The sequence below is a fragment of the Arctopsyche grandis genome, chromosome 1 (genome assembly GCF_051622035.1).
Source record: "Arctopsyche grandis isolate Sample6627 chromosome 1, ASM5162203v2, whole genome shotgun sequence".
Classification (NCBI taxonomy): Eukaryota; Metazoa; Arthropoda; class Insecta; order Trichoptera; family Hydropsychidae; genus Arctopsyche; species Arctopsyche grandis.
Genome location: NC_135355.1, coordinates 34,625,339 through 34,651,871, shown reverse-complemented (window position 1 = coordinate 34,651,871; position 26,533 = coordinate 34,625,339). Strand labels below are relative to the sequence as shown.

Below are 26,533 nucleotides of genomic sequence, written 5' to 3'. Positions count from 1 at the left end.
GAACACGCTGTATGTTTCCACGCCGTCAAATAACGCGGTATCTACCGCTAGTGTTAACGCTGCCATTGAACGTCAAGTGTGACATTCGTGGCTGAGACGCCTTGCTGTGTGGTGTCGTGTATTTCAGTGCGGCGGTCGCAGAGCGGCGTGTCGCGTTATTTCATTTCAAAATGACCGGTAAGTCGTTATCAATCTTCGAATATGCATTCGCAACTTGAATTTCATTTATCAAAAATTGCACAAATTTCTTATCTAAGTATAGAACTTAAGATCAAGGCCACATCACCACCCATACAAGATACACCAATTAACATATCGACCATTTCTATCTATCGAATATTATCTCGTAGTCTCATACGATTCTCAACTTTTTTTTATATCTATTGACTATTGAGAATATATGTAGTTTCAAAATTGGTTTGACTATTAATTCATTACCGAGTGAAACTTTTTGCAACAATAATTTTTGACTATTTACGATGTTTGTAATTTAGTGCAATTTGTAATTAAATATTTTTGATTTTATTTTTTTCTCACATTTTCTATCCAAAATAAAAAATATTTTTATTTACTATGAATTTAAATTAAATTCACATTAAAAAAATCATCCAGTTTTAAAATTAAAACACTATACTATAGAAATTGAACAATTTCTTTCAGCAAATCGAAACTGAAGCTTTTTAGATGGGTACTTTAGTTCTGCAAAAAAGATCCCAACCTAATAAGAAGTCACATTATACACATAAGCAAACTTTTCAATATGAATAGAACGTAAATTGTTGCTACTTGTACCAAATTTCAAAAACCAATTCACAAAAATATTCATAAATTGCTAAAATATTGGCCTTGCTGCAGAAGTATATCCGTATGATGTTTATTAATAAATTATTGTTGTCATATATACAACATTTTCAAGAAAACCAATAATTTATTTACAAAAACTTTTAGAATAATCTTCTAGTTTTAAATTTGGCGACAATTGACAATATTTTCATAATGAAAAACTATTGGATTTATTTATTTTTATATTTGATTATACATTATAATCATCATCAACAGCCATTCGCAATGCCTCTCCAACACGCTTCCATTCGTTTCTATTTTGAGCAACTCTTTTTTTTCATCCATCTATCCTGTGGCCTTTCTTGCACCCTTTTACATTCTCTCGGGTACCATTAGAGCACTTCTTTCAACATGTTATAATATCATATCTAAACATTTTAGGCATTTGAGAATATCAATAATCTTATTTTTACTTATAGTGCAAGTAGCCACGTTGTCGTTATACATATGTAAATATACGAGTCCAGGGCCGCACCTACCATATGTACAAATGTGTGCAACGCACACAGGCGGCCAAATGAATGAGAGTCGAAAAAAGTATATTCCTTAAATGAGGCTTGCAAATAGACGAAACAAGACATTGTACTTTTTAAAATGCATTTAAGTTGTCTTTTGTATACTTGTAGATTGCTGTTACAAGTTACAACTTGTTACACACCCGAACTATAATTCGGCGAAATACGGGATGGCAGGTATAGCTTCGGTCCGCATAGAGTTAGGTCTTTTACGTTCTATTATATTTGCGACTGCCTGGTGTATTTCTTCAAGGATGTTGGGTATTAGTTGGTGATCAAAAGAAAAATGTCCTAGATGTGGGATTGGGGGTAAAAACACTATACTTTCATGAATGAACTTGAAAACGTTCCGTATCTCTGTCGTCTGGTCCTGTTCAGAACAAAACTTTTTGGTTTTCTGTCTATTTTTTTTATTACAAACCTCCTTTACGTTTCACATTAAGACGACTTTTTTATCTCTCTTATCTCTTATCCGTTTTCATACTTTGCCATATTGCTCATTTTGGTCATCAATATAAGCAAATGGATCCTCCGCCATTACGATGGTGCAAAAATATCGTGTAAGACGCGTTTGAAATCTGCCCGGCGAGATAGTCGTTGACGTTTATCCACCGTTTGTTTAGCCTATTCTCCTATTGTCAGATTTCAATTGTTTAAACGCCTATAACTTTTTCTTTTTTCACTCTATATATATTTCTGGTTAATTTTTATTGTGATTAAAAATTTCAACACTATATTTCTTACACAATATTTATCACAATGTAAGATTCTTACCTTACTCGCATACACTTTATTTTAATAATATGATTTCTACAAATGCTGATAAAATCAAACAGCGACCGATTCAAGTTTGCACACAGGCGGCCAAACTCCTAGGCGCGACCATGGACGAGGCTAATTACCATGATATCTCCATTATGGGGTGACCGTCACCGCACCGAATGTTAAAAAGTCGAAAATGTTCGTTTATCATGCATACATACATATGAAAAACGGTTAGTATACATATATATCAGTGGCGTGCGGTAAAAGTCTCTCTCCCCCCGTCGTACATCCTCACTTAATTTGCGCGAGCAGGATACTACAGGAACAAGAGGAACAGGCTTTTCCTCCCGTATCCTGCGCGCGCACATTAAACAAGGCTGTATGACAAAAAGAGAGATAATTTCACCGCATGCCACTGATATATACTATATACATAGTACCATTTACCATGCACCCTGTTTTTTGATTTTCGATCTTTGCCTTCCGATATTTGCTTTTTCGGGCTTTTCACTTTCGGTCCCGTGAGGTAGACCCCTCCATTATGATATAGTTTTTTGGGGTTTTTTTTTATTTTTCTCTTTGAGAACCACTGACTTGGACAGAATGTTAACACAGACACGTGAAGATAGATGTAATAAAGTGGTGGACATCGGAAATAGACGGTTCACGAAAGCGAGAGCCTGCAAAACAAAAATGTTAGGTCGATGGCGAGGAGGAGTTCTATTTGTAGCGGAATGATCTCTCATCGAAGACACTGGGCATTTTTGGCTTTGGATAGTTTTAGAACCAGCATCGCAGTTTAATCGCTCAATGTTGGTTTCCTGTGAAATCTAGAAATAAAAAATGTATAGTCGTTAAAAATCTCAATATCAATCGTCGGTAAACATTTCAATAAATTGAAATCGCCACAATGGATGATTGGTTTTGGCGACGTTCTTACAATATAAACAAGTAAATGTGTATCTATGGACTTAATCAACATTTTTTCAACAAGCGAAAGAAGTGTTGATATAACTGAATTTGTTCAAGAGCATAAGCACACGAACACGTTTTCTAAATATAGCTCTACTACTGATTGTAATTTGTAGGCTTAACTACATACATACTTAGCCTGATGCAAGCTATCGTGAATTTTTGATAGTATTTGTGTTGTATCTTACAGATTGTGATCATTCAGATTGATTTTTTAGCATTTGGACGACTTTGGTGGTCTTTTAACTCTTCAAATGTCTGTTCTGTTGTCTTCACCAAATCGAACGCCATTAACTTATGTGGGATCGATAGGTCTCACGACTCTATTGACCCGTCAAAGTGATAAATGATAACATTCCAAAAATTCATATTGAAGTTTACATGCATATATTTTTTAGTGGTAATATTTTCAAGAACAAAATTCAAAAAAAATATTTTTATATGCCAAGTCAATATTTATACAATAAATACCTATATACAGTAGATAGTCACTAAGATGTATATTAAAATTACTTTTGGAAGAATGAAGGATATGACTTTCGACCGGAAATGACGCATGGATGCAAAACTTGAACTTTGGATGCTAAAAATATACTTGCAATTCAAAGAATCATGAAAAAAGTATGCTTCGAATAACAAAAACTTAAAAGCAGTGGGGTAACTAGAAAAATTGGGCCCGCATGCAAATGTTAGAAAAAATAATAAAGGCCCCCTTTAGTATTTTTTTTATTAAAATGAAATTGGTAATTAACTCATATAATTTAAATGTCCTTTATCCGCGCTTTCAAAGCCGCAAATTATACAATTACATATTTCAAAGACATTTTATGTTAACATTGTTTTTATAGATAATTGCAGACAATTATTATTACTGCACTATAACGGAAAACTATTGAATGTCGTGAAAAGGTGTACAGATGGGTGAAAATTCGACACGCAATGTGTCGCGTATCAAATTTGGAGTATAAAATTTAAATATTGTTTCCTAGTAGGCATTGAAGTAATTTTAAAATGACTTTCAAGATTTTTATTTGAAAATCTTTTGGGCCCCTAAATCTTAAAATACGGCATGCACCGCATGCCCATAGTAGTTACGCGCGTGCTTAAAAGTGATTTAAAATGGAACGAGTAGGTTAAATAAAAATAGTGGAATTGGAAATAGGCGGACATGCAGCTAGACATATTAGTGGGAGATACACAGAAAATGTATTGTACAACTTGTACTCGAAGATCTGGTACCCAAAAAATACAACATTGAGATCTTCGCCAAAACTGTGACAGTTTGTGGGACCCATAAACGAGGTGATCTATTTGTCATAGAGGTTTCGTCAAATCGCTCAACTTTAATTTGTACTTTTAGATATTCCATAGAGGTATACTTTTCAGTTCGCACACCTTTATGGTCTATGGTGTACTATACATATATCATCATCATTATTCACAGCCATTCGCCATCCATTACCGGATGAAGCCCTCTCCGACACGCTTCTATTCCTCTCTGTTAACTCTCAACAACTCTCTTCCATCTCATTCTACACATTTTTCTGTTGTCATCCACCCATCTACCCTGTGGTCTTTCTTGCGCCCTTTTACATTCTCTCGGGTACCATTAGTGAACTTCTTTCATCCGTTCTTCTAGCTACGTGACCCGCCCATTGCCATTTAATTTTCTTTACTCTCATCATTAAATCAACCACCTTTGGACTTTCACATACTTCTAACCCACGTATTCCGTTTTCTATCTCTCCTCGTTATGCCATCGATACTTTAAAACTCGCGTTTACAAAACTTCTAGGGTGTTCCAGATCTTAAGACTGTTTAATGCTTCATGGCTTAAATTCATTCAAAGCTCATAATAAGTGTTCATAGACCCAAGCATCGAACCCCATCAGATCAGCAATCAATCCAATTTGCTATATATATCGTTACGTAGGGGTGGGTTGAGAATCCAAATGATAGGCCAAAGTCGCTTCACAGCATTTATTGAATGATTCAGGAGATTCACGTGCAGCCGGAGCTCGTTCCAGAATGCTCTGATATGGCCTAAGTAACCTACTTATAAAGGGCAAGTCGCTCACTATAGCTTCCCCGATCCGTTTGTTTCTCCATCGTCTAGGCACGTACAGTTTTAAGTGAGTCTCATGCTCTCGCGCTCTCAGGGTTTTAGAAATTCTATCGACCACTTAGAATCTCGCTAGGTCAATTCGAGGGTCTCCATTGTAAGCTCCCGAATGCACTTTAGGTGGCGGATAATCCCCACAATGTTCCCACGTTACAATATTATACATGTGTCATCTACTCTTGGGTTTGTTAAGTACATATACATATATGAAATATCGCGGGGGCCTTGGCCAGACCAGCTATGCTTGAGGAAAATGCGTGGGATACAATGAATGAAAATAGGCAGAAATTTATTATTTTAATGACTTCTTCAGTGCATACTTTCTCTTTTACACATTTTGTCTACTTATTTAAATGCAATTAAATGCATTTATCAAAGTCCTGTCGACATATATTCTACCCAGTTGATTGATGTCGTTCGCCACTCGGCTATTTTTAAAACCACAACCAGACTCCGACCTCCTTGCGGTTGTGCGTTTACCTGATACTTGATCTTGATGAAAGAAAACTTTTATTTCGACCTCAATATACCCATGTATATAATGATGCAGCTTCGTGGTTTCGAATTTGGTTAAAATTATAACATACAGCTCGCCGAATGTTTACCTGTTGATATATGCATATAATAATACATGATAAGCCACGGCAAAATTAAGACAACAATTACATTCATCGATAAATTGGTTTGGTTCAATTGGTGACCCTGATAAGGTTTGGCAATGGTCTCTATAAAATTGTTTTCAGAAGTTGTCATGGAAGATTTATTTTATTTTACATAGATATGTATATACCAGGAAGGCCTAGCAAGTAAACCCCAATACGCCTTCCTAGACAATAAATTACAAACATTGCAGCATTTTTTATTACATAAATCTCTGTTTTTCGAGAGGCTGGAGAACACGAAATTAACAATTAATTAAGTCATAGAGACATCTATAGATTTAGATTTGTACTTATTTGTACAGATATTTGTGACCTAGCGGGTAGGTTGGTTTTTGCCAATTTGATGAATGAACCGTTTCAATAATGAAATCAGATATATTGGCAAACTCCGATAGGAAACGATCGACCTGGAGTGGCAAATATCCAAGTATAACATATGTGGGTGCAAAACGTGAACTCTGAAGACCAGAATGACCAGCCGCATCGAATCTTTTGAGATGTGTGTCTACAGACGTATGCTGAAGATCCCATGGACCAAAAAAGTCTCAAATGAAGCTGTCCTCAGCATGATAGGGAGAGGCAGGAAACTTTTTTCTTGCTAGAGGCGGAAGAACACGAAATTATCAATTAATTAATTAATGAATTAAGCCGTAGAGACATCTATAGATTTAGATTTGTACTTATTTTTTTATATAATTGTACATAAATCAAATTCAGATTTTTGTGACCTAGCGGGTAGGTTGGTTTTTGTCAATTTGATGAACGAACCGTTTCAATAATGAAATCAGATATATTGGCAAACTCCGATAGGAAACGATCGACCTGGAGTCACAAATATCCAAGTATAACATATGTGGGTGCAAAACGTGAACTCTGATGACCAGAATGACCAGCCGCATCGAATCTTTTGAGATGTGTGTCTACAGACGTATGCTGAAGATCCCATGGACCAAAAAAGTCTCAAATGAAGCTGTCCTCAGCATGATAGGGAGAGGCAGGGAACTTTTTTCTTGCGAGAGGCTGAAGAACACGAATTTGACAATTCATTAATTAATGAATTAAGCCGTAGAGACATCTATGGATTTTGACTTGTAGATATGTTTTTATATAATTGTACATAAATCAAATTCAGATATTTGTAACATAGCGGGTAGGTTGGTTTTTGCCAATTTGATGAACGAACCGTTTCAATAATGAAATCAGATATATTGGCAAACTCCGATAGGAAACGATCGACCTGGAGTCACAAATATCCAAGTATAACATATGTGGGTGCAAAACGTGAACTCTGAAGACCAGAATGACCAGCCGCATCGAATCTTTTGAGATGTGTGTCTACAGACGTATGCTGAAGATCCCATGGACCATAAAAGTCTCAAATGAAGCTGTCCTCAGCATGATAGGGAGAGGCAGGGAACTTTTTTCTTGCGAGAGGCTGAAGAACACGAATTTGACAATTAATTAATTAATGAATTAAGCCGTAGAGACATCTATGGATTTAGACTTGTAGATATGTTTTTATATAATTGTACATAAATCAAATTCAGATATTTGTAACATAGCGGGTAGGTTGGTTTTTTCCAATTTGATGAACGAACCGTTTCAATAATGAAATCAGATATATTGGCAAACTCCGATAGGAAACGATCGACCTGGAGTCACAAATATCCAAGTATAACATATGTGGGTGCAAAACGTGAACTCTGAAGACCAGAATGACCAGCCGCATCGAATCTTTTGAGATGTGTGTCTACAGACGTATGCTGAAGATCCCATGGACCATAAAAGTCTCAAATGAATTAAGCCGTAGAGACATCTATGGATTTAGACTTGTAGATATGTTTTTATATAATTGTACATAAATCAAATTCAGATATTTGTAACATAGCGGGTAGGTTGGTTTTTGCCAATTTGATGAAGGAACCGTTTTAATAATGAAATCAGATAAATTGGTAGACTCTGAGAGGAAGCGATCGACTTGGAGTGGCAAATATCCAAGTCTGACCAGCAGTAGATTAGCCTGGGATCGAACCTGGTAACCTCTCGGTGCTAAACATAAACGCAACCACCATAGAAGATAGAAGACCACATAGAAGAGAGATTTTAACGGTCCGTTCAGCCACAAACAACGACATATTTTCCCAATCTTGGCAACCACATTATCCATCGACCATCTGCTGAAAGCTATACAAAACCGCGTGACGCAAATTAGACAATTTCAACCTTCCCGAATTACATTTCGTTTCCACAATATTGTTTTTGGACAACTTAGTTAGTGCCTACTCAATTTTTTGATTCTGTTGGTTTATTTTTAACCAGCTTGTTGTCCACGTGGAGTACAATGTGTGTATGCATGTACATATGTACCTACCAGTCGAGTGAGTGGGTACAAACTGGATGCACTGGTTGAGTTCATCGCCATCGGGTTTCACGTGCTTTAAAATAAAAAGGGCCCGTCTCTGTAGCCAGTGCTTTTTAGAAAGGAAAAAAAATGAGTGACTGCAGTTTATTCTTGAAGCTTTGTAGGGTGCTACCTTTTTTGCTCCTGTTGTCATTCCTCGTCGACGAGACATCCATCCGTTCCAATCCACTATAATTACCTCTAGACCTCATGCTTGTCGAGATTTCTGTGCAACTGGCGTATTCCCATCTCTTGTTCTATATAAAAATTAGACGATCGGTAGAAAGCAACTCTCACCTGAATGATCCAGGTCAATGTCTCGACAAGTCCCAAAATCTAACGGCAGGAGGAGGATGAGATTTTAAAATTATAAATAGATCTTATGTCGATGGGGGCGGCTTTGTTGCGACCACTATTTTGACATAGAACAGGGGATTCTTGGCAACTTTACAGGAGCATGTGCGCTGGAAATCGTTTCGAATTATACATAGAAATTTACATAATTGCTGTGAATTTTTCAAGGTCTTCATTTTTTCTGGGTTGAATTTTGTGATGTCAGTAAATATTGCATGTGAACATATTCAATCTGAATTCAAGAGCGTCTACGCATGTTCAGGGAGCAGCTAATAAAATAATTTTACTGAAAAAACTTTGCCTGTGTATAAAGAAAACGTGCTTTTACCCGGCTTCCATTCAATAAAATACACCAGTAATCATTTTATTGAGTTTATTCGCATATTCATTTGTTTTTTTTTATTAAATTGAACGTCACGGACTCTACGGACCAAACAAACAAACATACTTACAAAGTCTCTTTCGAAATTATGTATTAGATTTTTATTCTAAACATTCCTTTGGAAAAATGAAATTTATCTTAAAAACATTAAACGTGTAATATAAATAGATACATAATATACATACATACATAATATACATACATACATATAAGAGATAAAAGTAATTTTTTTTTATACATCAATGAATTCTTCTCAATCTAATATATAATTTCGAAAGAGACTTTTTATATATGTAAGTATGTATATATGTAAGTATCTTTGGTTGGTAACTTCGTAAACAAAACGTCGACAGTTCAATTGGTTGAATATTACATTTTTTTCGATTCAAATAAATTTAATAAAAAAACAAATGAATATTCACTATTAGATTCGCCATGTTTACGCTGTTTATATTACAAATACTGAGCGAAGCCTGGTAAAACAACTAGTTTGATATAAATATATTTTTTAAATAATTCCCGACAAATAGTAAAGAAGTTCATACCAACATATGAAAATGAACTCGGGTCAATTACATATAATACATAGTTATTCCTGTTCTCCAATTTTAAATCTATTTATATTAACCAGCGACGTGAGTGTCACGGGTTCGATTCCCACTTAAGTCCCGCTGCTGGCCAGACCTTGGTTTTTAACTCAGGTCGATCGTTTCTTATCTTAGAGTTTGCCAATTTTTCTGATTTTCATCTCCTTAACTATCGCTCTTGCTAATCTCAAGTTATTCAGCGTCTTCAGGTTCTGCAATTTCACTATAAAATGCTGCAAAAATTTCTCCATAGATGTCTGTATGAATTCGCATTGTATAAATGCGAATAAATATAAAATTATTAAATATATATTGTTTTGATCGATTGACTGTATGTATTTATCTGTTTAAAGTGCACTCGTCGCGATCTGTAAAGGCGAGTATTCATGTTCTATGAAAATAAAATAAAATTTATTTATACTTTAGTAAAGGCGACATAGCCCAGAAACCCAATTTTATATTTTCCGAGTGACACCTACATATGTGGTATTAAACTTGTACATATATAGTATATAAATATATTTCATAATTTTTTGAAATCATATTCAAATAGCGATGTCATGGTGGGTAGGATGGTTTTTGACAATTTGATGAGGAAACGATCGTCCTGGAGTTACAAATATATCCAAGTCTGACCAGCAGCACTACAGATAATACTCGAAATAAATTATTTTCAATCAACCTACAGGATTGAACCCGGCAAACTCTCGGTGGTTGCCGGGTTCAAAATTTGACATCTTTGACCAAATTGAACTGTACAACATAATCGTAGATATCTTAACTAATTAAAATGAGCAGTAAAATGTTCGATAAACATAAATGTAAAATGTTCCACAAATTAATTTTCTAAGTGAGTTCCAAATTGCTTTATCCCGAAAATATGTGGAATTTTGTTCTTCTACCGAAAAAAATTCCACAAAACTTAACACCTTGTACATTTACTAAATTTCAAAGGAATCAAAAATACCCCAAAACGATTAAAATCTTTCCAGAGCTCGGCGTCGCCAAAATTTGCAAATCTGTTTAAACTCAAATATCTACATAGGTCTATTTTGCATTAAAATGACGGACATCATTCGAATATACATATGTAAATCCAAAGTAGCAGAGTGGCCTTGGACTTGCAGACACATTCATGCGAATATCCAGTTCGGAATTGCCAAAACTTTTTGCGCATTTTCGATATTCCGCCGAATCGATGCATCCTACTATTGGCAATTGACTGCTTTTATTTGACGTCTTAATAGTTTACAATTTGCGATGTTCGAAGATAAACGTTATTATCATTCATATATTGATATTTTAGTATACAAGTTTGAGCTATAAATACACGCAGACTACTTGAATACCCACGCTGCGATGCGTTCATGATTTATTTAGCAGAATCAATATTGAACCAAGTCGATGAAAGCTTGGGTGTTTACTCGATCTAAAATTTAGTACATATGTTATAGAACTTTCATGATGAATTATTTACTAAAACAGCTTATTTATTCAGACCAAATCCTAGACTTAACATTAATATTGTATTGGAAACTAATTTACATTAATTTGTATATCAATAGTATTTGTCAACAGGGCCGGATCAAAGGTGCAGTAGACTAGGCACGTGCCTAGGGGCGCTGCGAGGCGCCTCCATTTTTTTTTTCTTATTTCGATTATTAAATTAAAAATAATAATTTGACCTTTTTTGAACTTACAAGACATTTTATATTCAACTCAAATTTTCTACTCGAAGTAACAATAATGATTGACCCACATATTATAATTTACGAGAAACGCAGGAAGTTGACTGTCAAATATCAACAACTCGCGAATAAAACTTGTAAAACAATAAACTGTCGTCGGTACAAATGGTAATTTGGAAATGTATTGTATGTAAAATACTGCTGAAACATATAATACCGCTATTCTGTGTGTGTGTGTAAAATAACGCTCGCCGTACTATAATAGTCGTTTCGATTCGACATACATATGTACGTCTCGGCTAAAACAATGCCAACAAAGCGTACGAATATACATATGTAGGTATAATAACAAAAGAAAAAAACATATATATATATATATATATATATATATATATATATATATATATATATATATATATATATATATATATATATATATATATATATATATATATACTGTTTGCTACCAATGTTTTATCTAGGCTTATAGACGGCGCTAAGTGTCTGAAGATTTACCGCCATCTATTGAAAATTTATTTAATTTTTTTTTTCAATTGGCGTTTTATATTATTTATATGTAGGTATGTAGGTAGGTAAGTTTTACCATTTTTTTTCATATTAAATAATTAAATATAAACATTACATTAAACGCATTTGAAAAAAATTCGTCCGCGTGCGGATCGAACACAGGACTGACACATTTATTTTAATTTCTTTTATTTAATAACTTAATTGGCCAACACTCATACTGTGATGTTTCATCGGGTACAACACTGGTGTATATACGTACAAACATATATACATATATCAGGGATGGATTTAATTCACGAAATTAAATATCTTAAATAATCATATTCTATAAAATGAAGAAATGTCTATTTTATAGAATAAGAATGAAGAAATGTCTATAAAATTCTTCAATTCAAGTTGAATACAGTGCCGGCCTTACACCCGATGGCGCCCTCGGGCAATTTTTTCTAAACACCCTTAGAAAGAACTTTCGCCTTTGGCGGTCTAATCTAAAATTTTGAATGGCTTTTGGCGCTCTAATTTTAAATTTTAAAGCGTCTTTTGCGCATCGTTCGGCGCCCTAACTTATTTGGCGCCCTCGGGCGTCGCCCGACCCAGCCCCCCCCCCCCCCTTAAAACCAGCACTGGTTGAATATAAATTAATTTTTCTATGTAGGTACATAAAAAGTCGATGCGGTGCAAACGATCGACAAGCGCCAGACAGACTGAACCACAAATTAACGACACGTGTACCTTATGCGTGTACACTGCTCGCACTTACACTAAGCGAGATCTACCCGAAGTCCCGACATACCTACCCTGTATACGTTCTGTGCTTCTGATAATTTAGTTCCGAATTTTGCCTTATTAAATTCGCCAGAAAGATCCAACTCAATTTTAATAATTGCATCTGTGCACATCGAAAGGTTACTCGTCATCTGATGTGCAATCTATCATTCGTGAAGTCGAGATTTGCGTTTAAATCAGCCATCCAGTTAATCTGTGGTTCAGTCTGTCTGGCGCTTGTCGATCGTTTGCACCAAACCCATAAAAAGTGCCTATTTTGAATAAACATTGCAAATTTAATTTTAGGTTTTTTCTTACTATATTTTTCTTCAACATAAAATTTTAAGAACTTTCATCAAATTTATTGTTTAAAAATTTAAGGGGGGGGGACTGAAACCGATCTGCCTAGGGGTGCCATATACCCTCGGGCCGGGCCTGCTTGTCAATATAACCGGAATTGACCCATGTCTGGCTTCTACAAATATAAACATAATTCTTCTGCTCCAGTAACTGTAGTACTGGCGTCAAGCTATTTATAAATATATTTATATGTTGCTCGGGAGGGTGAAAGTTGAAAATCATAAAACATTAAGATACTATGTGAAATCTGTGCTTTAAGAATACGTTTAAAAAAAATAGCACATGCATAAATTTATTAAAGCTTTTGCACATTTATTTTAAATAAATTAGACATTACCTTTGACCCGTCGTAGATTTTGTTAGTTAATTGAAAATTCAGTTGGGTCAAAATAACCGTATCGTATAACCCAATTAAGAGGCACATGAAAGTTGGAGTTTTAAAAAAAAACTTGCTCTCCTGACCCACTTGATACTTGTCCACTTGTTGAAAAATATAATACGTATATAAAAAGAGCAGTCAGTATTTGGCACATGTCTCATATTTTTTATGCGGTGTTTGTTTCCCAACAACAAGTCCTCGATCGATTCGGTTTTCAAAAGTTTCCACTCTTAATAAAAACGTTCAATGGAAGGTGTGGCTCACTCGGTGCACTTTAACGTTCTTCCAAATGCAACACGTGTGGGTGTTCCCGACCCCTCCCCCATTCGCTGCATTCAAGTGCAGGGCTAGGCCTCGAAATCGAACACCGAGTCAATGCACTCACTTCCTTTCTGACTTGCATGCCAATTTGTAGAACATAGGAGTTCAGATTCCGTCTACCGGGGTTTTGAATTAAAGGGATCACGTTTAAAAAGAAATTGCCCTTGTATTTTAATAGTTTTTTTTTTTTGGTGTGAAGTATTTGTTCAACCTTGACAAACATTTGTTGGTAATACACTTTGGTAAATGTTTGTTGGGTTCAAAATGGTTATTGCGCGTTGGTCGCTGCCAATTCACTTCATTTGCTCGATGGTATGTTATTAGAACAAACCCACGGTTTCTATTTGTGAAACTCCTTGATGATGCCAAATTTAAATGATAATTCCAGATTTATGCTTTCAACATTTCCTGTTCTTTATGTTACCTACTTACATACATACATATGTACGCACACTCTCCATATACTCTCGTTTTACAATTGTACAAATTATCTATTCAATCTAAAAAGCGATTGTCATATTTATTTTTATCACTATTGAACGTTGTTATGCAAAAAAGATCCAAATGTGTTTGTGTATTTATGAATCTATTTTTATTACATGACTCCTTTACGTTTCACTTACGATTACAATTCAGGAAAAAGTTAACCTCTTATCCGATCGTTTTAATACTTTGCCATATTGCTCATTTTGGTCATCAATATAAGTAAATGGATCCTCCGCCATTACGATGGTGCAAAAATATCGTGTAAGACGCGTTTGATATCTGCCCGGCGAGATAGTCGTTGATGTTTATCCATCGTTTGTTTATTAGTTTTAAACATAGATGGCGGTAGTAAAATAAAATTATTGTTTTTATTCAAAATAATAATTTTATATACAAATTATAGAAGAGGTATGTTTTTAAAAAACTTTTTTTTATGTATGGACTTTAACTTGTTGTATAATGCCAAAGGAAACTTATAAAATTTGTAACAAATGCTATCACTTCCTCTATCACATTTCAGATTATTTGGTTTAGTATGTAGTGTGTATTTAATGGTTCGGTGATTATTCCGCACAAAGCGATCTCGCGCACATCACTAAGATCTCGATCACGGAACGTCTGGCACCCAAAAATTACATTAATCGAGAGCTACACACGTTAACTATCGGTTCGTTGATTACTAGTCAAATGTGAACCGGTCACAGGACAACCGGTCGCTCTAGATCGGTCACACGTGATCACCCGTCACACTAAAACTGGTCACGAGAAAACTGGTCACACCCTAAAATCGGTCACGAGAAAACTGATTGTGACCATTTTTCTCGTGACCATTTTTAGTGTGACGGGTGATCACGTGTGACCGATGTAGAGCGACCGATTGTCCTGTGACTGGTTCACATATGGTCCAGTTTTCAGTTCCAAAAACACTTTCTATTTGACTTAATTCACAAATTATTATCACTTATTTTAATTTGATATGTCCAGAAGTGTTTTTAAATATTGTTAAAAGCACAACATCAAATTTAATGTTTTGCGAGATATTTCTCGAAATAAGGTTTATAATTGAAAGTGGACTTATATCGGCTCATATATATCTACTTATATGGAATCCTTTTTTCTATAAAATCTATAATACGATATTTGGAACCCTGTTATACGTCAATTAATTTGTTATGATCCGAAAATGGTATTAATAATTCGTATTGCAAGATTTCTTCAATTTTTTATTATAGTAGGTATAATAATTTATCATTACTATTATGGGGGTTGGGCGAATGAGACGACTGTGTTGGTAATGCACAACTATTTATTTCGACAGCCGGGAAGGAAGTAAATGCTTACCGGCGAAGCACTGGCCAACCGGTGGTTTTACGGCCAGTACCTCGGGGTTGCCACACTATATGTATGGGGGTGAAAGGAATAAAATGAGGGTGTGTTTTAGGGTGACCGTCACCGCACCGAATGTTAAAAAATCGAAAATTTTCGTTTACCATGCATACATATGAAAAACGGTCTATACATATATCAGTGGCGTGCGGTAAAACTCTCTCTCCCCCCGTCGTACATGCTCACTTAATTTGCGCGAGCAGGATACAACAGGAACAAGAGGAACGGGCTTTTCCTCCCGTATCTGCGCGCGCACATTAAACAAGGCTGTATGACAAAAAAAGAGATAATTTCACCGCATGCCACTGATATATATATTATATATACATACATAGTACCGTTTACCATGCACCCTTTTTTATCTTTATACTTAAGATCTTTTGATTTTCGATCTTTGCCTTCCGATATTTGCTTTTTCGATCTTTTGACATTCGGTGCCGTGAGGTAGACCCTGTGTTCTAATATACGATTATTTAATATGACGGCCGGGAAGGAAGTAAAGTGGCAGCCCTCAACATGTCGAATTGGTCCCAACTCGCAAGATTGCGACCCAAACTCGACCATGTCGTACAGGCCCTACATATAGTTGTTAATTATTTGATATGAGCCACTAGTATATAAAATCGACGTCGACTGAACTTAAATTATGTGAGAATTTGCACTTTTTAATTGTTAACATTTATAAACTAAAACCTGTAATTGTAAATATCCGATATTCGAATATCTGCTAAGTTTTTATTTGTTTTGAAGCAAACGTATATGTGCATCGTATCAAATTGTGATTGCGTTGCCAAATTTAATTTATTATAATCCTAACAATAAGTTATCGATTTGTTGAATTAATCAACCGAAGCCAAACATCTCATCACAGAAAATAGCTGTGTGATTAAATATTTCCTCTGAACGATTTCCAACATCGCATTTTGCTAATCCTTGAATCCTTTCTTTATTCGATATAATTAAAAAAATAGTGTTGTATTATTAAAGTAACCCTGAACTCGGGTACTTCAGATGAAAGAATGAAAGTGCTGGCACTTGAGCAGAATACATTCTTGGACTCATTAGCTTTTAGTCAACATTGAACTTGAGTTTTATTTTCATTTGACACAGAATAATAATTTTCCATTAAGGATTATGTAACATCTTTCATATTTTGTATTTGTGTTTAAAAATCTACTACGGAAATATACATCTACCACTAATTCAATTCATACAAATGGGCTTTATTTATCGAACCCCTCTATTATTGTATCGTAGTTGATTCAGAATGATGAGTAATACTATGTTCCATGACAATGATTCTCTTTTATTTCCTCGTGTACAATTATTGAAGACTAATATTTCTTTTCATATCTTGTTTCAGAAAAATGTGCATGGGTGACATTAGCCACCAACGATTCATACTGCTTAGGAGCACTGGTATTGGCTCATTCTCTCCGAAAAGTGGCCACAAAACACAATTTGGTGGTCCTCATCACTCCGGGTGTTACTGATGTTATGAAGTACTGAAAATATAGCATTTTTTTTATATAAAATATTGACAGATATTCATATTGTTTTATCTGATTTGTGTTTATTATTTTTACTTCAATTCTTACTTTCAAAAACTGTTATATTAACTAGAAATTATTGTACAAAACTTCGAATTTTGAATGTAAATTAAAAATTATCATCGTTATATTTTAGAGATCGTTTACAATCAGTATTTTCTGAAGTGATAACTGTGGATGTGCTCGATTCTAAAGATGCTGCACATTTGGCATTGCTTTCCCGACCTGAATTAGGAATCACCTTCACGAAGATTCACTGCTGGACACTTATTCAGTACCAAAAATGTGTATTCCTCGATGCGGATACATTAGTGAGTTTGAAGCGTTTGAAGTTTACCTTAAACTTATCTTAAGTATAATTAAAACACTCTGGATAATTTCAGGTTTTTAAAAATTGCGATGAACTCTTCGAAAGAGAAGAATTATCTGCAGCTCCAGATGTAGGCTGGCCCGATTGCTTCAACTCCGGTGTTTTCGTATTTCAACCATCGAACGAAACGTTTGATGCACTCGTAAAATTCGCCCAAGAAAAGGGTAGCTTTGATGGTGAGATAATTTTATTACTACTTAACGATGCTTTCGTAAAAAATGCCGTTTTAATGAGCTGGTTATTTTCAGGTGGCGATCAGGGTTTATTGAATCAATTCTTCTCGGGATGGGCTCGTGAAGACATCAAAAAACACTTACCCTTCGCTTACAATGTTTGCACGACAGCATTCTACTCATATCTACCAGCACTCAAACAGTAACCACACGAGTCATGATCTGTGATACATATATTGTAAAAATAAATCAACATGATATTATGAAACTTTCACAGATACGGAAGCGACATGAAAATCATGCATTTCATCGGAAATCTTAAACCGTGGTTACAAAAATTCAACTGGAGTTCTCGCTCAGTCGCCGAAGAAAGTCATCTCCAAGCTCCATTGCAATATTGGTGGGACATATTCTTGGATAAAGTACATCCTTGTCTCGATTCGGCTATGGTAATTTTTCATTTTCTCTATTCTAATTTTCTATATATAATATACCCAATACAATTTAAATGTGAATAAACAGCCTACACTATAGATGTGTCAATTTTAGTGTCAATAGTATTGTTGACAGTATAATTGATACATTATTCAAGATCATATTATTTATATGTAAGTACTTGGTTGAAATCGATCAGTCTTGTGGTTTACATTCCAACCGCAAAAATAATATAATGTTTTTATACTGAAATACTATCTCATATCTTCAGTATGAGTCTTTATTTCGATCTGATCGTTTGACCACGAGTTACATCTCAAGTACAATTTTACATGCAGCCGTCGAAAAGTTTTGTAACTGGTAGTGATATGTCGGTAAGTTGCTTTGACTGAATTGAATTTATAATTCTACATATTTTTGCACAGAAGACCTTTTGTATATATGCATATAATATAATCCTTAAATCAATATGTAAATATAAATCATTTATACTTTTGGTGATTGCATAGGTAACAGAATTGCTTTTTTTTATTTACCGAATAATATTTTATGCACCTGATAATAATTTGCACTTGATTAATTACCTAATGTGTGTATATTTTTGCATTAAAACTTCCAATCAATACTCTATCGAAAGTTTAACTCCAAGCTTTTTTATATTATACATAACTTTACTTCCCTATTGTGTGTTTTGAAACTTGCTTGTATTAATGAGTGTTAGTTATATAATATTATATTACTGTATAAGCACCATGTTTATCTGCTGTGTTTATTCTTATATGCATATGTGTTTGACAATTCATTTTCATTTTGGAACTGGAATTTTCAATGTTTCAATTTTATTGTCTTAATTGTACTGTCGTTTGTCCATACGCTTAAAATTGAACATTTATTTTTATGTTCGTCTGTGTTTATCTATCCTATTTTATTTCAAACCCAACATAATGGGTTTATTTCAAACCCAACCTCGGGATTCAGGGCCGCCGAAAGGAATCCCGAGCCCTGGAAAAATAATTACGCGCCCTATGTCAAACTAAAAAAACAAGATCTTCTAAATATATATTTTTAATATGCGAAAAATATATCAGAACTATTAGACAAATACCTAATATTTTTGTGTAGAATAATATAAAATATCAATATCGGTTAGTTGAACGTCCCGATACTGGGCCCTTCGAGTAATCCGGGCCCTGGAACTTACCCCAGCTTCTCCCCCCCCTCTCGTCGGCCCTGCATTTTATATATTAATGGATTCGTCACAGTTTTGATATTTTATTTAATAAATATACATATGTATATGCAAGAACTTTTGAACTTATTTATTTAATGATTTTTATACATATATTTTGAATGAATTATATCAACCCGTTTGATTCAAAGTGTGATGTATTTTTTTAGTTCAATAAATAGTAATATATACGTCGTATAAACCGAGACATACAAAACTATGAATGACAATATTTTCCCCGTTGAAACCTAAGTTAAGAGGGCTGTACACTGTTCCTTTCTTCGATATATATCATATATTAAGTGAATGTATATATTGAGTGAATGCGAACATATATATCAATATATATATTGATTGAATGCGACAGTTGCGCCTCGACCAGATAATACCTATTTTAAATCGACAAAATCGAGTTTTCGTATTCTCCAGTTTTCTCCTCCGAAACTTGACTAATTAAAAAAAAAATCATCATCGGTATAAGAAAGATATTTTCTATGTTTGTGTGGTCGTATATTTTTAAAAATCAACCGTTAAATAAGCACGCTGGACTCTTTTCGTGGGTGTAAAAAAGAGGCGATTTTATAGATGTTTCGCGGCTCCTAGCTCCTATAAAAAATAACTAATCAAAAAAATAAAACCACACAAACATGCCTATGGTAGACATCCATAGCATATTTAAAAATAATTTCTCTAATGCCATAATTGAGGAAGGTAGAAGTGTAATACGTTTGTATGGACAAGGCGCTGGTGTCCAGCCCTCTTAATATTATTACAGTTTAAAAATTCCATCGCAAATGTTTGTGAATTGTCAACCGCTGTGTGTTTAACTTGTTTTATGTTTTGATTTTTAATCCTGTATTTTGTGCATGCGCATTTTGGTTGACTTGGTCATAGGCTCAGTGGGAGTGCGGTGTATCAAATGAGGCGCGCTACCAACCCCCTCAAGATGAAAGCTCTCCATTCCCTTGGCACCAGACTCCTATCCCTGATCCCGATTTAAAAAGCACATCCTCGTCGATCGTTCTCACAGACGACTTTAACGATCCGTGGGAAAATTACACGCCAAGCCCAACCGTAGCGCCAGCGCCTCCACCATCTTGCTCTAATGACTCTCAATACTCAACTGCCGCATCGGAACAGTCCAACGACGAAGTACAAAGCGTAACACTGGTAAAACCCTGGTATGAGACGTACGAACCGCAAATCGAAATCGTAAGTAACGAAGAATGGCATGACTCGCAATCTAATCAGAATGAAAAATGTGGCCCGGGTGGCTCGCACTGCGGGACTCTTTCCATTGTAAGCAAAGACGAGTTTGATAAGACGAGTGATTGGCAAAATTTGTCGAACGCTATCGATGATATGATCGATGAGCAAAATGACACCTCCGTAATTGCGGAAATAGATAATAAGAACGACGATCAGGAAGTCCACCGTCACACTGAAGAGATGAGGCCGAGGCATCCGTATGATAATTACTATTTAATCCATACAACAACTATAGATAGCCACGGTTGCAAACGATGTACACATGAAGAGTTGCCCCCTGCCCCTTCTCCCTCTCCTACGCCCTCTGAGGACAGCGACACTGACCTCCAGGTGGGTTCCACTGCACTGCACTTCCATAGCTTTATTTATGTACATACTTAACTCAAAATTCTTTCTAACCTTTACGACTGCACATAATACGTTTGAGTCTTGCTAATTTTCCGTAATACTATAAAGCAGTGCTACTCCTAAAGTGGTTCATAAACCATGTGGTAGTATGCGGTGAATACAGTTAATCAAAATCATATATTCCTTATTTGCTTTTACAAAATGTCACCTAATTGAACGTGGTTCTGCCTAATGAAACTAATCGACCTGAGTAATTCTTTAATATTCACAAATTTTGTCCAACACTAGTGTTGTGCCCGTTGCTTTAAACAGATGACTGCGGAAAGGAATTGATACACGAATTAAAATAAAGTTATATATTATCAGTGCCGGTTTTAGGGGGGGGCTGGGTCGGGCGGTGCCCGAGGGCGCCAAATAAGTTGGGGCGCCGCTCGATGCGCCAAAAGCGCTTTAAAATTAAAATTAGAGCGCCAAAGGCTCTACATTTGTGCTCGGCAAATTCTATTCAAACAATCTACTGGAAAAAACCAATCTTCAAATTAAGCTCACCGCGAGTATTATTAGCAATGAACTTATCAATTTAAAAGCCTTTCATTCACTGTATTAAATTTTATAAAACAGCACAATTGACAAGAAATATATCCAAACATTTGGGTTTCTATGCTTTTGCTGAAACTGTAGCAAGGTCCCAAGGCCGGGAAAAAGGAGGATGATAATCCAATTTTTTATAATTTTTTTCTAAGGGTGTTTAGAAAAAATTGCCTGAGGGCGCCATTGGGTGTAAGGCCGGCACTGTATATTATATATAAATATAGTGTAATGTAATTTATAGGCGTATTTATGCGCCGTTCATCCGTTTGAAATGATGAATGAATGTGGGTGTGTATATGTGTCACCCGTCGCTCGGCCTGACGTCGCACATACCTGTCGTCGCTCGGCCTGACGTCACATGACGCTCCACACCCCCCCCCCCCCTGCTTCCCTGCGTCTCCTCGACCACTTGATTCTGATTGGCTGTGTGTCTACGGTCTGGCACATACCCACATACATACATCGCGTCCTTATATACATATGTATATTATTATTATTAGGTTCTTCCAGATGAGCCTGTATTCTGCTACTTAAAAAGTCAAACCTTTCGAATATTGAGCTAATATGTATGTATGTGATTTCCTATGTGCGGATCTTTTATCTACCAGTATGAAGAGAATCTTTTTAGTTACTATTTTTCAAGAATTGTAAAAACGCCAACTTAGTTGAAATTTTTCAATATGAAGAAGGGCGAGTGTATCAATTTTTTGGTATTTTATCATATCTGTGTAACCTAATAGCTCCCAACACTATCCTGAGATTTCATGCTGACTGAATTTTCGATTTAACACTGTTTATTTCTAAAATTGACGTCCGGCTTTGTTAGTTTCTAAAACATTCAAATATATTCATGGCAGTAAAACAACTTGATACTGATAATGCTTTTAAAAGTATGTAGATGAACTGACCTACCACACGAGAACGTCTGAATAGCACTGCCGTATAGTATTATATACTTGAAAGTTTGTTTAACGGTTTTAATCAACGCGTAGAAAGAAAACGAGATGTTATTTTAATTGAACTGCTATGCAGTTTTCACCTTTTGTTTCATTTCAGGCGGGTCTCGCCGGTTCACTATCACAACTCTCGATCGGATCGTCAGAACAAGGTTCAGCCGTCGAAGAACATTTACGTCGTCAAGGATGGGAAGCTGGCAATATTGACTATATGGGAGCTGATGCCTTTTCCAACATATGGGCTAAAATTTCCCAAACTTTATCTAGTCCACCAGCTCAAGCTCCTCCTTCACCTCCTAGCACCCCTGCACCATCTACCCCACCGGTGACACAGGCAGTAGTACCCGTAGCAGCACCGGTAGAAACACCAGTAGTAGCACCACCGGTAGAAACACCAGTAGTAGCACCACCAGCAGTATCCGCAACTCCGGTGGCATCAACTCCACCAGTTGAAACGCCCAAAGAGGTGGTGCCTTCTGTAGTAAAACCTGTAGTAGTTTCCCCGTCAATACCTGAGGAAAAGGTACCAAAAAAGGATGAACCATCCGCTGTTCCTCCTAAGGCAGCTTCACAGGAAGCTCAAACGGGAGCGAAAGATTCAAAAGGTTAGTTTTAAATTTTCGTTATAATGATTATAACACGTGTGTTTTGTTTACAATATGTAAATTAATGTGTATTACGTTGTTGAGCTTCAAATAATAATTGACAGAATTAGTCCATCAGTATCTTGCAGGCAAAATCATTACTTTCATTCTAAGAGGATTATGAAAATCATTCAAATATACATATAATCAATACCATTGTTAAAATTTATTTATATGTTATATCAATAAATGACTAATTCTATTCATATAAGATTTTGTCTTGTGTACATCACTTTACAATTCTGATAATCTAATTACCATATCCAGGTAAATCGTTGACAAAAAAATTGTCATATTTTACATACAATTATAATAAAGATGAAAAAATGCTACATGCGGTTATCAAAGAATTCAGAAAACTAGAAAATACAGTTTTCAGCTTGGTATGCTTATTGGTTTCTACAAAAATGCTTTTTCACACTCAGATGTCATTCAATATTCAAATTTGTTTCAGAAAAGTGTACTTGATAATTCTATATTTCAAAGTCAATTTTTTAACATGATAGCAATACTTTTATCATTAATATTATTGCAAAAATTTTAAAATGCTTTATAATCAATATGGAATTATATAAATCTGAAAATAAATAAAATATAAACATAATTCTAAAAGCTTGGCAATCACAATGTGAAAGTATTGTCACCGTGTAAAAAATACAATTTTGGTTATGGCCTTTGGTGCAAAAAGTTATGCATGCCTATCCACATTCAAATATCCACATATGGTATACTTAATAATACACTTGATTCTTTAAAACCTCTTCAACATGAGATCATCAAAAATTTAAGTTCACCGTTTGGCTAAACGACAATCGCTTATGTTAATAACAAGTGGTTCAAATGCTCAAAGGAACATGGAGAAAAAACATTGCCTAAATGTATGTAAAACGCAACATGATTGAAAATGTCTCCTAAATAATATGTATTTAATTATTATAGAAATAATTTTAATATGTTTAAAGCAAAATCAAAATCAAAATTTTAACATTAAAGTAATACAAATAGAAGTAGTTTTGCAAAGATGTATTTGGCAGAACTACAATGTGATATAAAAATAAAATTAATCATTAGTATTCCTTCAAATGTTTTTAAAATATATACTAGAGATAAATTATTTTTAAATTAAATAATAAATTTAAAAGTAATGTTTTTGTCTCAAGACGATGGATAGCATTGTTCATAACTACACTTTTTCTTTGTAAAAAAGCATGATTTGATTTCGTTTTGAGAATGTTTTTGATGAAAATAAGACTACTCCTCCTTTGCGGAAATTACATTTATTCTAAGCGAAGTTTATTAATACTAAATGGCATCTCAATTTGATATTCCTTCCTATTCAGTGAGCGAGGACATCGGAGAAGAGACGCAGCTTTGATAGTTCAGGTAATTTCCCAATACGTGACAGGTGCATGTTAAATATATACATACATAGTTTTTTTGCTTATTTTACATCCGACTATCGTAACAGCTTTGTTCCATCACATCTATCTCGAATTTTGGACATTATTTTATTACATATTATTACAAATCGACATAGATGTAATGTTGATTCTTCTTCCTATTCTTATCTACAGTTGTTACATACTGTATTCTCCTCACTTACAACTTAAAATGTACTGAAAATAATTATTTTCAAATTGCTATTGGTGTTGGCTATTATATAATGCTTGCCACATATAATAAATTAATATATTCTTCTCCTTCTCTGTAGATCTCTGCTGGCTTATTCTTATTAACATTTTAGCTTTCTTTCCATTAACTCTGTTCCAGGCTCTAACACTTCTTGTTCCATGTTGTGAAACCTTAACATCGACTATTAAATGCTTTATCGAGAAAACTTTTTCTGTGGAAAATCAATATTGATTATGATACCATATCTTGTGTAGCCGTGACGGAAGAGAAAGAGGATAGCAAACAAGCGACAACAGAAGTAATTAAAAAATCTGAAACATCATCAATTAGTACGCCATCTCCTAAGCCTATAGAAAAACTTGTTTGCCATCTTACGCCAATTGGAGGAGTGGAACCCCTGTTGACACCCGAAAATGAGCATGAGGATGCTGCCACCATTGCCCAAAGTATCATCGCGAGAGAACAGGGTTTATTAACACCCACAGTTACATCTGCTACGCCCACAGCAACTCCACCAATTCTATCTGCAATTCCTCAAAATGTAAAAGATTTGTCGGTAGACACTAATATCCCAGAAACTCCACCTGTCTCCGGACCCGTCTCACTAGCACAAATCGGAGTTAAACCAGCTAAAACGCCTGAAAGACCCATCGAAAGTATTAAAAAAAGCACAGAAGAAAGCTCGATAACTGCTGAAGACAAACCAGTGGAAGTGAAAACATGTCCAATAAAAGCCGCAGAAAAACCAGTTGAAGATTCGAAAATATGCCCCATGACGTTAAAAGAAAAATCAGCTGAAATTGTTGAATCTTCAATTATGAAAGCTGAAGAATTAGCTTCAAGTTGCATACTACCCAGTATAGAAAAATCAGAGAAACCTGTGGAGAAGCCGAAATCTGAACCTCCTGCAAAAGAAACTGTAACCCCACAAACTACCACCGAAACACCTACTACAATTGCAGAACAGCCTGCGAAACCTTCAGAGAAAAAGAAAGAAATTGCACCTGTGAAAAAACTGAAATCGGAGCGTTCTGTTGAAAAACCCACAATTGAAAAAGATGCCACGATAGTGAAGAAAGAAGAACCATCCCCAGCTGAACCACAGCCCAAAAAAACCGTAGAGAAAAAGGAGGAAGCCCCAGTTGCAACTACAAAAGATACAGTCACGCCACCTGCTAAAACTAAAAAGGTTGCAAAAAAATCCCAACCACCTCTACCTGAAAAAGACGACACAAAACCTCCACAGGAAACTGCAATTAAAGACGCACCCAAAGAAACGACCAGTGTAGAATCAAAGACCACAGTCATAATTCCAAAATCAACAGGAGAGACAACGTCGAGTCCTACGACACCATCAGGCGAAAGCAAAGTTGCAGAACAAATAGTCGAACCAGTGAAGGAAGCTGTTGAAGAAACGCCCATAGTAAAACCAAAGAAAATTGTAAAAAAACAACCCCCAACTCCGAAGGCGACACCTGAAAGCGTCGATGTTACAGAAAGCAATGTTGAAGCTGAATCTGCGAAAAAAGGCGAAGATAAACCTGTCCCACCTCCCAGAAAAAAGGAAAAAAAACCTAAAGACAAAAAGTAACATGTAATATAAATTCTATTTATCACCCCCCCCATTCTGCTTATTTATTGAAATTTTCATTGCCATTTAAAAATAATAATAAACTCTAGTCTAAAATTGTCCCTTTTTGTTAAAGTATATTTTGACATTACTCGTCGGACACGAATGCCACTTTTTATATGCCATTACTTACCAAAGGAATTTTATAATTAATGGTTATTATATTTCATTTAATAAATGTATATTTA

The 26,533-nt window shown here is 35.2% G+C and overlaps 2 protein-coding genes across 10 annotated transcripts in view; one reads left to right on the top strand and one right to left on the bottom strand.

The window, feature by feature from the left end:
* The window catches only part of LOC143916237 (methyltransferase-like protein 25B), a 588,188-nt gene that overhangs the window by 514,820 nt on the left and 46,835 nt on the right, over positions 1-26,533 (bottom strand). The window lies entirely within an intron of this gene.
* Gyg (glycogenin 1) lies at positions 1-26,533 on the top strand. Of its 9 annotated transcripts, none has more exons than XM_077437121.1 (10): positions 50-177; positions 16,883-17,021; positions 17,206-17,380; positions 17,453-17,615; positions 17,688-17,814; positions 17,890-18,061; positions 20,170-20,874; positions 22,540-23,044; positions 24,424-24,466; positions 24,970-26,532. In XM_077437121.1, the coding sequence occupies exons 1-9, from the start codon at positions 171-173 to the stop codon at positions 24,456-24,458; spliced, it is 2,028 nt and encodes a 675-aa protein (XP_077293247.1). In that variant the 5' UTR covers positions 50-170; the 3' UTR covers positions 24,459-24,466; positions 24,970-26,532. The 9 variants fall into 9 exon arrangements, with proteins under 9 accessions (XP_077293237.1, XP_077293291.1, XP_077293247.1 ...); XM_077437131.1 differs by having other exon boundaries at positions 24,854-26,532; XM_077437165.1 differs by lacking the exon at positions 20,170-20,874 and having other exon boundaries at positions 12-177; positions 24,854-26,532.